General features: G+C 30.2%; 1 protein-coding gene and 2 pseudogenes across 3 annotated transcripts; 1 reads left to right on the forward strand and 2 right to left on the reverse strand.

Moving 5' to 3' along the window:
- Positions 1-76: 76 nt before the first annotated feature.
- LOC149515907 (cell division protein FtsZ homolog 2-2, chloroplastic-like) lies at positions 77-2,465 on the reverse strand. The gene is made up of 5 exons (XM_089741322.1): positions 2,155-2,465; positions 1,783-1,907; positions 1,193-1,285; positions 498-563; positions 77-430 (listed from the first exon to the last, which is right to left on the reverse strand). Exons 1-5 carry the CDS (start codon positions 2,333-2,335, stop codon positions 323-325), a joined length of 573 nt encoding a protein of 190 aa, XP_089597448.1. The 5' UTR covers positions 2,336-2,465; the 3' UTR covers positions 77-322.
- A 1,526-nt stretch (positions 2,466-3,991) lies between these two features.
- LOC149515908 (uncharacterized) lies at positions 3,992-7,198 on the forward strand (annotated as a pseudogene). The gene is made up of 6 exons (XR_016326160.1): positions 3,992-4,277; positions 4,532-4,910; positions 4,993-5,211; positions 5,370-5,414; positions 6,308-6,337; positions 6,445-7,198. The product of XR_016326160.1 is annotated as an uncharacterized LOC149515908 (transcript).
- A 1,852-nt stretch (positions 7,199-9,050) lies between these two features.
- On the reverse strand, positions 9,051-10,586 carry LOC149515909 (cell division protein FtsZ homolog 2-1, chloroplastic pseudogene; annotated as a pseudogene). The gene is made up of 2 exons (XR_016326161.1): positions 10,285-10,586; positions 9,051-9,829 (listed from the first exon to the last, which is right to left on the reverse strand). The product of XR_016326161.1 is annotated as a cell division protein FtsZ homolog 2-1, chloroplastic pseudogene (transcript).
- Positions 10,587-12,542: the final 1,956 nt, after the last annotated feature.

Below are 12,542 nucleotides of genomic sequence, written 5' to 3' on the forward strand. Positions count from 1 at the left end.
TTCTCAATTGATTCATGTAATTATGCAAGCTACTCAAGTTCTGTTTAAATATGATTTTTAAACACACACTAACCTTAACTTTGAGAAATTCACAGAACTTATTGAATGGGCCGAAGGTGGTTGCTTGCACTGTAAGGAACAAACTATAAAGAATCAACTACTAACATGCTATATTCTCTAACAAGTATAGGCACTAATAGTCCAAAACAGACAACCAGTAACAAAGAGGACTAGTGGAACGAAGCAGGAATCTCAAGTGAAGCATAACTACATCGGTTGAGACACTATGCAGAAAAACCAATTAAGCTTTTGGATAGCGTGATCATCCTTTCTTCTTCAGGAACTCAGGGATGTCGACTGAACCACCTTCACTGAAGGAAGGGCACTGATTGATTCCAAGACCAATATCTCCCTGTGCTAGCTGACCTGCCTGCATTTTAACAGGAATCCAGTTTAAATTGGGGTACGTGAGAGAGAGAGAGAGAGTTGAGCAATACCTGAAGGGGCCTTCCTTCACTTTCTTCTTGACGTTTAAATCCCGTGGCAACTAGGGTTATATTTACCTAAATAGAGACCCAAAATTATGTTTGCCATCAAATTAATGATTCACAGCGAGCACCATGAATTGAAGGTCTGCGCAAACATGACCTTCTTTATTTACCTAAATGAAGAAATAACAGAGAAGACCATCCTGTATCTCTTTCATAATCAATTCAGCAGGTCGCATTAATGTCAATGTGAATTCCGCATCTAAATTTGGCCTTATTCTACGTACCTCTGTATATTTTATCTAACATATCAAGAACTCAAGAATAACAAAACAATCCTTCAGGAAGCAGATATGCAATCCCATTGCCAATCTCATTGATAGATAAGGCTGAGATGGTTTGCTTGTAAACACAAATTAGATACAGGAGAACTATCCACTGACTTAAACACAAAGGCAAGGCATCTCTTACGACCAGCGTGTGGCCTAGAAAGTAAAGTTCATGCATAAAGTCCATCTGTTGCAGGTTTTAATCAATTTTCTGAATGTTTAATTCATCGAATTGCTGTAAGCATATATGCTGCATTAAAACTACAGTTAGACAGTAGGCCTACTCAAAGTATGGTGATCAAGATACAAGTCTGCAGACGACTGTTTCTGAGTCTAAATTTTGGCATGAATACGTTAGAACAAGCATTAACTTACTTGGCCGCTAAGTGATGGATCTATCACTGCTCCAAATATTAAATTGGCTGTTGGATCCACAAGATCACATTTAACCTCAGCTGCAACATTAACCTACAGAAAATTATCAGATGTCAAATGATGCATATGAAAAGAAAAATAAACATGAAGACATATTCTAAAACAAGCGGAACATTCAAGATAATCAAGGTCTCCGGTGTATAATACTTCAGTCACAGTGTACACACAATTTCTGGTTATTGGTGCCCTGGGGGGGGGGGGGGGGGGTGAGTTAACTTTAAGTTGCTGTGAGCAATTGCTAAATGTCCTAAAAAAATTATACATATAGTGTAGATAGCGCATCACTTTTGCATGTTTTCATTGATAAATTAGAAATTCTTGCATTCTTGCAGCTCAAGGGCCAATCATGCATCAGGACAGAAAAAAATACAACACTGTAGGGGCAATCCCACAATCTTGACCAAAAGATACTGAGAAAACAATCGGTCTACAAGAACTCAAACTTTAATTGAAACATATTTCTGAAGTAATCAGTGGCTGGAGGTGCGACATTTCCTACAATTCCTACCAGGTTAGAGACAGAGGGTTACCTCAAGCAAGGTTAAATCATTTCCACCAGTTATGTTCCACACAATTCCAGTAACCCATCCCATACCAAGATCTAACAAAGGTGATTGGATAGCATTTAGTGCAGCATCTCTTGCCCTTGTTTTCCCTACAAACCAGAAAGAAACAATTAGAACATGATAACCAATTTGGGACCAAAACGCTTGTCAACTCTTCAATTTAAAAACTGAAATACCAACTAATAAACCAGTTTGGCCAAAATAAATTAAGAAACCAGAGCACCATGATGAGAAGGGATCACAGGCCATATGACATGTAAAATTTTGTTTCTTTCAAAATAAAACATCAACATGTACAGCCAATAAAAGGAAAAGGAAAGAAAATGGACAAGATACCATCACTTCTATTTCTGTCAGAGGGAAAAACATAAAAAAGAGGTAGAAACTTCATGTATTCATGGTCAAAGCTGTGGCACATTCTCTTCTTAGAGAAAAAAAAAAAAAAAAAGCGCCAATTGGTGCCATCTTTAACATTTCTGAAACACAGGTGAGAAACATGTAACATGATGGTGGGCATGGTTCTCGCATCGAGATATGAACAAGAAGTTAAAGCCAAACCTCTTGAAATTTTTTTAGTAAAAACTTAAAATTTTTTCATATATTTAAGAAAAAAATTTAATTCAAAATCTAATATCAATTGAAAAGAGAATTAATTTTTTTAAAAAAAAATAATAAAGTAATACGTCATTTTATGTGCTTCATCTTTGTGTTCAAACCATTTACATAGGCTTTTGCGACGTCAAGTGTAAGTATTTTTTAGATGTGTCAAAACTCATCTAGCTAGGGCTAAAACAATGTGTAAACTTTCCATTGATTCAATCCAAATATATATATATATATATATATATATATATGTATATATATATATATATATATAAATCTGGTAATTGATCAAATTATCAAAAGCGCAAGGCTTTAATCGTTAAAAAAAGAAACGAATGAGGAATAAAAAAAAATCTTGGGGGTCAAAGCATAATTTAAACAGATAGAAAGTTTATGGCCCTTAAAAAGCAAATTCATTTATAATTTCTTTTTGGGAGAAAAAAATGCATGATTTTACTTAAATATAGATTCATTAATTACACAATTATTTAAGGATTGTTGCAGTATTCTAATTATTTGCTAATTGGTAATGAATTATGATTTGATTACTTATATAATCTTTAAAAAGAACATAGCTATCTTTTAAAATTTCTCATTAATTATTATAATTTTTTGTATAAATACAAAAATTAATATAATTTTAATTTTATAAAAATATATAAAATTTTTTGTTCATTTGACGATAAAAGTATTATTTGTTATGTTTATTTTTTAAAAAATAAAATAAAATAAAATATATTTTTTAAAATATCAAAGATATTATAAAAATATATATAATTTAACAAATTCAAATCCTTCTAACTAAATATAAAAATTTAAAAATGAAATGTCCTAGGAATCAAATTTTCTTTTACATTACGTTTGGATCAAGAAGAAGAGAAAGAAAGAAAGAAAAAAAAAGTAATAGAAATAGAAAAATATTTCTTTTATTTAAATAAATTTTTAATTTAAAAGAAAAAAAAGAGGTAAAAACTTTATTTTTTAGTTTCTCTTGTAATTCTCACTTTTTTAATATTTCAATTTTAAAAAAAATTAAAGAAAAAAAATAAAAAAATTATATTTTTATAAAAAAATTATTATATTCGTATTTTTATTATGACATTAAATTTGATTATGTAACTGATATTTTTTATAAAAATAATTTTTTTTATGAATATTTTATATAACATCACAATTTATAAATATTTTATGATTTTTTAAATTTTAACAACAAAACAAATCAATTTTTTTAGAATAAATTAAAAAATTAAATTAAACATAAAATTAAGAGTAAATCAATAACTAGTTAATATATTTAATTGTATTAAACATGTTTAATTTTATTTAGAAAGATTTATTTATATAAATTAAGTAGTATAAAAATATATTTATATATTATTTTATATATAAAAATATTATAATGAATTTTTTCTACTATTTATGTAAACAATAGTATTTAGAATTCATTTTTTATTAATTTTAATTATACAAATAACAATTATATGTATTTTTTTTGTTATATATATATATATATATCCAATATATTATATTTTCTTAAATATCATATTTTTTCTTGAAATCGAAACGTAGTGCTGGCGTTTTCGTAATTAAGTCACAAAAAAATACTAACAATTAGTGAATTGTCCTGCCCTGTAGCGGGTCTAAGTTCAAAGGCGGGCCATAGATGCACCGACCTGGGACCTTGACTTGGTGACACTTTGTAAGAAAGCTCATCTCGAGTTTAAAATTCCGGAAGCGAGACAGGACATTTGATCTCTATATATAAACAAGCCGGCGTAGAAATGAAATGGTTCTCTAATTTGTACCACTTTACTCTTCGGCGGCTTTCACTTCGCTTCTGCACAGACTTCCGACGAGTGAGTACTACTTAATAACTAAGTATCAATCATCACTTGATATATGCATACATACATACATATTTATGTTGCTTTGATTTTGCAAAATCCCTTTAATTGTTTGTTTAATTATTACTAGAGGAAATTTTGTTTCATCGATTGTTGAAAGAAAATATTGGCGGGTGTTGACTTGCCTCTTCTTTCTATTTCTGTTCCGGACAACAAGATCTATGTTTTCCATCCATTTTTATTATTTTTTTTTTGGCAAATGCCAGATTCGTGCAAGATGAACAATGATTGGAACCCATTCGAGGACAATGATTGGAACCCATTCGAGGACAATGGTTGGAGCCCATTACGTGTCGTAGACCTTGAGGGTTGTACAACTGAACCGGACCTTGAGGCTTATACATCTGAACCAAATGACGAGGTGAACGTATCAGGAAGAAGCACAAAAAAAAAGGCGCCGCACCGTCGATATAGGACAAACATCAGGTTCCCAACAACCAGAACGAAAAAGAAGAGAAGAGCTAAATGAACAGATCAAGAAGAAATCTGTCCCTGAAGGAGCAAAAATTCTCAACGATAGAGTTAAGAGATTGAAAGACAAAGCAAATTCTATCAACAAACTCTCTCTGTCTCTAGCAACTCATGGTTTATTTCTTAACTCTTGTTTTCTGTATATTGGTAAATGAAGGACATGATAGAAGACATGAAATCTCATATATGTTTACAGACCGTTGTGATGGCCAACAATGCCGACAACCTCTTTAAACCAATAGTCGACTCCTACGACGAAATCAAAAGGCAATGGCCAGCGCGGTCTGACCTCGAAAAGATAAGGGAAAAGATCAAGCTAATCAAGAGTGATGAAACGATGGAAGAAAGAGAAAAGAAGCAGAGATTGAAAGCTGTAGGAGAGGAGATTACAAGGTTAAAGGAACAACGGGAAGAGGTAATGTTTACATTAGGTGGCCCTCTAATTTACAAATCCTTGTAATAAAAATTTTATAATTTTATATTTTTAGTTCTAAATCTAATTACTAGTTTGATTTCATTTCACTTTAATCTAATTACTAGTTTAATGTTGACTTTGTGATTTGGGTTTTGTAGGACTCAAAAAAAGTAAATGACCTTGAGGAATACTTCACTAATCCGGTTATGCAGATTTCTTATCATTGATATATTGTGTTACCTTTTAGCCTTTTAAAAGCATTGTATTATTTCTTGAATAAGGTGATCATTTCCCATTTATAAATCTGATTCTAATAGCACTAAAAGATTTTAAAAAATTAGGGATGTCCAGAGTTGTCCCCAAAAGCTACAAAATAGCCAATCTGTTGTTTCAATAACCACAGTTTAAATCCCGATAGCCTCAATTTAAATAAATAAAAAAAAAACCCACAATATCATCCCCTAAGCTTTTGGAGTACTGAATCTCTTTTGGGGACGTTAGACTTCCTCATATTAATACTCGCTTTGAAAATAATACATATGGTTGAATCATTCTAAGCATTTCAAGTAATTGAGTAAGTAATTTTAAGCTTTTTAACATACTGAATATATATAATCATGCTGGCATATTCATAGTAAAGCAGACGCTTTTTTACACCAAAAGTATAAAAACAGACGCTTTTATTGTAGTGCTAGTTAAGGTCAACGACCTATCTATATGTGCATGGTATAGCTTGGATGATTGAGTATGATGACAAACTAGTACGAGGCTTCACAGAAACTAACATCTTCGCTAGAGACATATACTACAGAACGACTTGTTGCAAACCATAGCATTATAATTAGACATAGCTATTAATTACCAATAACAGAATGTCAATATGAATTGACAAAAAATTTCAGAGAAAATGACGCATGAAGCAAGAATACCCTCAAGTGCTACAAACTTGAAAATGCATTTACTTGATTTTGCATCCACCTATCTTGCTTTTCTGTTTTCTACAATATGAGGTCTCGATGTCTCAAGTCATCAGTCTTAGACTTGCTTGTTTACAGCTCTCCGTCTCCATAATTTATTTATTTCTCTTAAATTTCAGGGGGTTAGCGTGGAGACTCTAGGAGAAAAGGTATAACAAATATTTATTGCGTTGCACAAGCTATGTAATGAGTGTAGATATGTACAGTATATACATACTCTGAAATCATGACCCTTCTTCCATGTTTGTGGTTTTAGCTTTCTTCAGCATGTCCATGGTTGGATTTGGGAGAAATTGCTACTAATGGGCCTACTGCTAATCAAGATCAAGGAAGTGTGCAAACTCGTGAACAGTTGCATTATACTGACAAGGATTTTGATGATTTAAAAAACAAAGTTTTTGCCAAGGACAACAACAAAGTGGATGTTTTAGAATTCCCAGGCTTAAAAGGAGGCAATTGAAAAAGCCAGGGGGAATGTTCCAGACTACCTGCAACCTATTGCTAGCAAAATCGAAAGGGATCGTGGTACACCTACTGGGTTTGAACTTTTTAACATCCAGCTTCTGGTCTGCGCTGCAATCAATGAGATGGAAGATCTGGCAGTTGAGAAACTCGACTCGAGGATGTTGTTAAAGTGGGGAGCTACGCTCAACAAGGCTAAGCAATTTGATTTTCAAGTGAAATTTGCTGATAATCTCTTGATGAAAAGTTTTTATGCTTACATTGGTTACTCAAAAAAGAGTTCGGAAATCAGAGGCTGAGCAAAAGGTTGTGATCAAAGGGTGTCTGCACATACAACAAAATCTTTTAAGGTAAACCACCTTAGTGATGGCCTCTTTCTCTTTCCTCCCAGGACCTAAAAATGGCTATTGCTTTTCAATTTTTGATGGAAGTGTGGTTTTTACTTTTACTTTTCTCTATCAGACCTCTATAGTTTTTGTTGTTGTCATTCATATTTTTATCATCATTTAGAACATGAAGTTTGATGGTTAAAGGATTTGTTTTTGTGATATGGATAATTATATCTTCACTTTATATTTGATGAAACGACAGTGCAGTGGAGGTTTTTAGCTCGGGATTAAGAAACTAATACAAGTTACAATTCTCTAATTAGTTTTTTATTTTTTTTATAAATATATCTTAAAAATATTTGTCATTTTTACTAACTTCATTTATAGAACTTAAAAACTTCAGTAACAGTGACAATATATTTGATAATTTTTTGTGATAAAGTTTGCATGTTTCTTATTTTCAAAACTAAATTTGTTACTTTAGTATTAACTTTTAAATATGACTGAAATCTTATACATTTGTACAAACTTAACTGTTAAACAGAAATTATTATTAAAAAATCTACAAAAATTATAAAAACACAATAAAAGTTGTAAAAAAAATAGTAAAATGTTGCAATGATGTTAAAAAATTATAAACAAAATACTACACAGGTTTTAAAAATTACCTGAAGGTAGCTTAATTTCTTTTAAAATATTTGTTAAAAGAGAAAAACTAAATTTAAATGTTCGTAAATATTTTATTTTTTTCTTTTTTTTTATGTAACCGTAAATTTGCTTATATCATTTTTCTCTCCGCTTATTTTGATGAATGAGATTTTTTTTCTTTTTTATCTCTTATTCTTATATTATTATTTGTTATTTTAATAACATTTTTTTATATAAAAAAAGCTTAAAAATAATAAAAAATGTTATAAGTGCTAATAGTTGAAGTCTAAACCATGTAATCTATTAATGATGTAAATGTTAAGAGTTAAACTCTAAAATATGTAACCTCTAAAGAATATAGGCATAATATTGGCATCTATTCTTATATTATTATTTATCATATTAATATTTTTTTTATATAAAGAAAGCTTAAAATTAAAAAAAAAATTATAAATGTTAAAATTTGAATTCTAAATTATGTCACTAATATAAGTTAAGATTTGAATTTTAAACTACGTTCACTCTTAAAAATATATGCATCTGACACCTTTTAGTATCTTAATAGAGGCATGAGCTAATCTCATATTTTTATTATTTAAGCATTCATTCACATGGATGTGCGTTTTATGATAAAAATTTGGGAAATTTGGTTTTTATGATAATTTGTGATGGTTGCCAATGTTTAGAAGTGAAAATAGTACAATAAATACCTCCAATTAAGGTGTCTGAAGGCAGTTTGACTGAATAAATTTTGAAATGTTATTTCTTTTTTTGACCGGATAATGGGTGCTATATTGCGTCTTAAGAAAAGAAGTTTAATTTTGGAAGAGTTGAAATTCCAGGCTATAGGTTCAATTTACTCGTTCTTGTCTATATATATATATATATATTTGGAATAGAAATCCACTGACTTAGTTTCTCTTTAGCTTTTTGGGCTTTGGGTTGTGTTTTCGTTTTCCATTCCTCAAAGTACTGGAAGAAAAATTACACTAAAATTTGGAAGAACCAAGGAAAAAAGTGAATCATAGATAGAATTTCCAAATTTGGCTGCATATTGCCATCTATGCTTGGCTTTTCCTCTCTTATGTGCCAAATTCTATAGGACTATACTAGCAAAAGAAAAACATGACTGCAGAAACATCCTCAATTGTAATTTTTTTTGGATGGCTTGCAATGCACTTGGAATCAATTAGATGATTTACCTGTTGCTTTATTTTCCTCTTTGAGTTCTGCCTGTTAAAATGCAAGTAAAATGAGGGTAAGTTCTTCATATAATAGAAGATAAAAGCTACCTGAAGAACCAGCAATTTGCTGAAAATAAACAAAAGCAACAATGGTGTTACCAGAGCCTGCTTAAGGTGGGCATTCTCTTGTATCAGTTGGTTCAATTCTGCTTCTAGCTCAACTGTATATGCCTGTAAAATTAAAAACCAACTTTGTAAGGTCGGCCTCGTAAGACTACAACTTATTACAAAACTCATTTCTCTGAGAATCTAGCTCTAGTATCGCTACAACTTAATACTATATGTATTCACTTCAGCAAACAGTGTTAGCTCCTGGCAAGTTTGCAAACGATGCTCAGGAAAGATAGGTGATAATTTCATGGCTTGAACATCAGTGTTAACAATCCAGAACTCTATCCCCTTCATTGCGCTGTCTATCATGCGATCAACAGCATTTGACCCACCACCTCCAACACCAATTACTTTGATCTTAGCTTCATTATAATTACCGGCACCAGACATGTCTCCAAAGCTCTCAGTGACAATTCCACTAGAACTATACTTTCTTGGGTTGGTTATTGTAGTGTTCCCTTCACCTGTAAGCATAGAAACTTCATGGTGCAGATTCAGAAACGGGTATTTATTTTTGTAAGGACTGACACTTTTGAGAGTTGGCAGCACATCTAAAATGAGGTATGGTAGAGCTTTGGCTGGCACTTGAAAACCCACTTTTCCAATCACACAGTTTAAGGCAGCTAACTCTCCCTAAAGGATTCTCCATCAACACTCTTCCTCCAAGAACATTAAGTACCCACATTGGTCTAGTATCTGAAGGTGTAAAATACGGCGATATAGCAGTTGCCATTTTTACCGGTAGCACCAAGAAATCAGATTTACTTAAGCTATGATACAAGCCAGAAAATTTAGAGTTCTAAAAAACTTAAATTTCAAGTTGCCCAGTCAAGTTTTCATTCAATACCTGCATAAAACAAACAATAAAATCAAAACTATATTCATAAACATTTAAAAAAACCCATTAGCTAAAGCACGATCAGTGTCCACTTGGCAGTGTCACCTAAAACTAAAAATAAAAATAAACCTCAAAACCAAAGATAAATGTCAAAAGGCTATAACTTTCTAAATTGAAGAGCACAATGAGCTTGTACAATGTTAAGTATAACATCAAACAAGTTGCCAAAACACATTGAGAAATTTCAAATATATATATATATATATATATAAACTACCCAAAATGCTTCAAATTTAAAGCTCACAGCAACCAGATTCACCATTCTAACAAAAAGTCCAACATTGCAGCTAAAATGCAGAACCGGAAATTTAAAAAAGTGCATAAACTACATAAAATGCATAAAAATGGAATAAAAAAGAGAAAATGGCATCTGGGTCTTAAAGAGAAAAAGGAAAAGAAAAAACCTGAAAGAGATGCAGAGTCGAAGAAAACAGGAACACCAAAGTTCCCAGAAGGCATTTGGGTACTAAAGCCCAAAAGGGAGTAGAAATGGGAAAAATGGTAGATGGTTTTTTCTTTTGTAGTTCATTCGGGGCTTGAAACTCTTTTCGGTTTTAGCTCTGTTATTTCCTTTGTGATGTTGTTGTTTAATGTTGATTAAAATAAAAAGTAAAAAAAATAAAAATAAAAATAAAATAAAATTAGAACCCCAGCAAACAAGTAGAAGTAGTACTCCAAAAATATATTGCGAAGAGGAAGACATGAGTTTATAAGCTTTATTATTGGCCACGGACCTGGGTTTAAATGGAATATAATTTCTTGCTCGTAAAAAATGCATAAACCCCTTTGGTTCTTTATTCTTTTTTTTTTTTTTAATTTCATTAGTGGGGGCCCAAGAAAAGTCTAGTTTTTCCAGTCCAATAAATTATCTGGAAAGTGGTGATGACAGCCCAAATTTCTATCTTTCGCACCTCCATAAAAAGATCCAAGGAACCAACAGCCCCACCAAGCCGAAGGTTTGTAAATTTTTTTAGTGTCGTAATTCAAGTTCCACCATGTTGATTTATGCCTTCGCTTGCTTGTTTTTAAGACATAGGTTTAGCATTTTATGACAAAGCAAATTCATTTTGTAATTTATTTTCAGAGAAAAAACGTGCATGATATTCCTTTAATGCAGATTAATTATTAGGTTATTTTAAAATTATTATTTTATAAAAGAGATTGTAATTTTTAAAAAACTTATAAGTATTAATATTCGAATTTAATACTTAATAAATGTTATTTTTAAATTTGTATGAATTAATTAAATTAAAATTAAATTTTATTTATTTTAATATTGTTACTACACTTTAATTATTTGCTAAGGCGATGAATTTTTTTTTTTTTTACAAGTAATTCATTTCTGAATTGTCATGAAGCGAGAGTGGGTTGGATGGCAGGCCTGAGGTGACCTTCACTTGGTGGATTTAATAAAAATTTAAGTAAACTTATTTACCGTGTGAATCTTAATATTTGTTTTTTAGGAAGTCAATTAATATTGTATTTTTATTATTTTTTTATATGACTTAATATATATATATAGGTAAAAGATATAAAATTAATAAATATATTTATAGATATGTTACAGTTCCCTTGTTGCTTAATAAAAAATGCATAAAACTAAATTGTGAAAAATAAATAAATAAAACTAATAATTTTAATTTAGAATAAATCACTTTAAATTTATTTAATATATATTTATATATGTTAAGAATTATCAAAACTTGGCCCCCACGCATCAGTGCCGGTAAGCTTATCTATACGACAAAGCTCGAGTTTGCAGCTTCGTTTATTTGTGAGCGAGAATGCCTTAACTTGATGGAGACCTGATCTGTCTGTATATAAGTAAGCGATGGAGAGCTAGTTCATTTGTTTCACTCTTTTCCATTATTTTTATGTATTTTTATTATTTTATTTTATAGTATTCATGCTTTCTTTTAAATTATTAAATTATTTTAAATTACCAAATCAAATTTTTTTTCTCTAATATTTTTTCCAGAAATAATTTTATGCAAAAACATTAACATACAGGGATTGCGGTTAAGACAAGTTAGATATTTAGGTAATGGGATGTCAATAGGGATATAATTGAGCTTTGATATAGTAAAAAATTTAAATTTGAGTTTAATTTTTATTTCATAATTTAATATCTGATTTAAATTTAATCGAATTTTATTTTTTTAGTTCGAATTTGATTTATGATCGAAATTAAATTATTCAAACTCATTTAATTAAATTTGATTAATATATAAAAATAAATTTATTTTGTATATTCGATAATAATTTAATTACTTATATTTGAATTTGAATTCAAAATATTTTATAATTAAAATTTAAAAAATATATTTAAATATAAAAATTCGATTAAATTTATAAATTATTTAAATTAAATATTTAAATATTTAAATTCGATTCGATCATTAAATTTTATTTAAATTTAAATTTAATTTAATAATAATCAACTTAAATTAAAATAAATTATAAATATTAATATATCATTTATATTTTTATACTTATGAGATCGGAGGCTCTTCTCGTTCGTTCATCGGACTCGCTATCTCAATTTGCCTGCCCTCTTTCTTGATTTTTGTTTTTTTTCTTAGTGTAACGTGACCATGTTTCTTACGCACGTCATGCTGTGGTATATTTTGCATCTGTGGCGTGCTTTTACGCTTAATTTTAC

The sequence above is a fragment of the Durio zibethinus genome, chromosome 12 (genome assembly GCF_047325235.1).
Source record: "Durio zibethinus cultivar Kanyao isolate XHJ-2024 chromosome 12, ASM4732523v1, whole genome shotgun sequence".
Taxonomy (NCBI): Eukaryota; Viridiplantae; Streptophyta; class Magnoliopsida; order Malvales; family Malvaceae; genus Durio; species Durio zibethinus.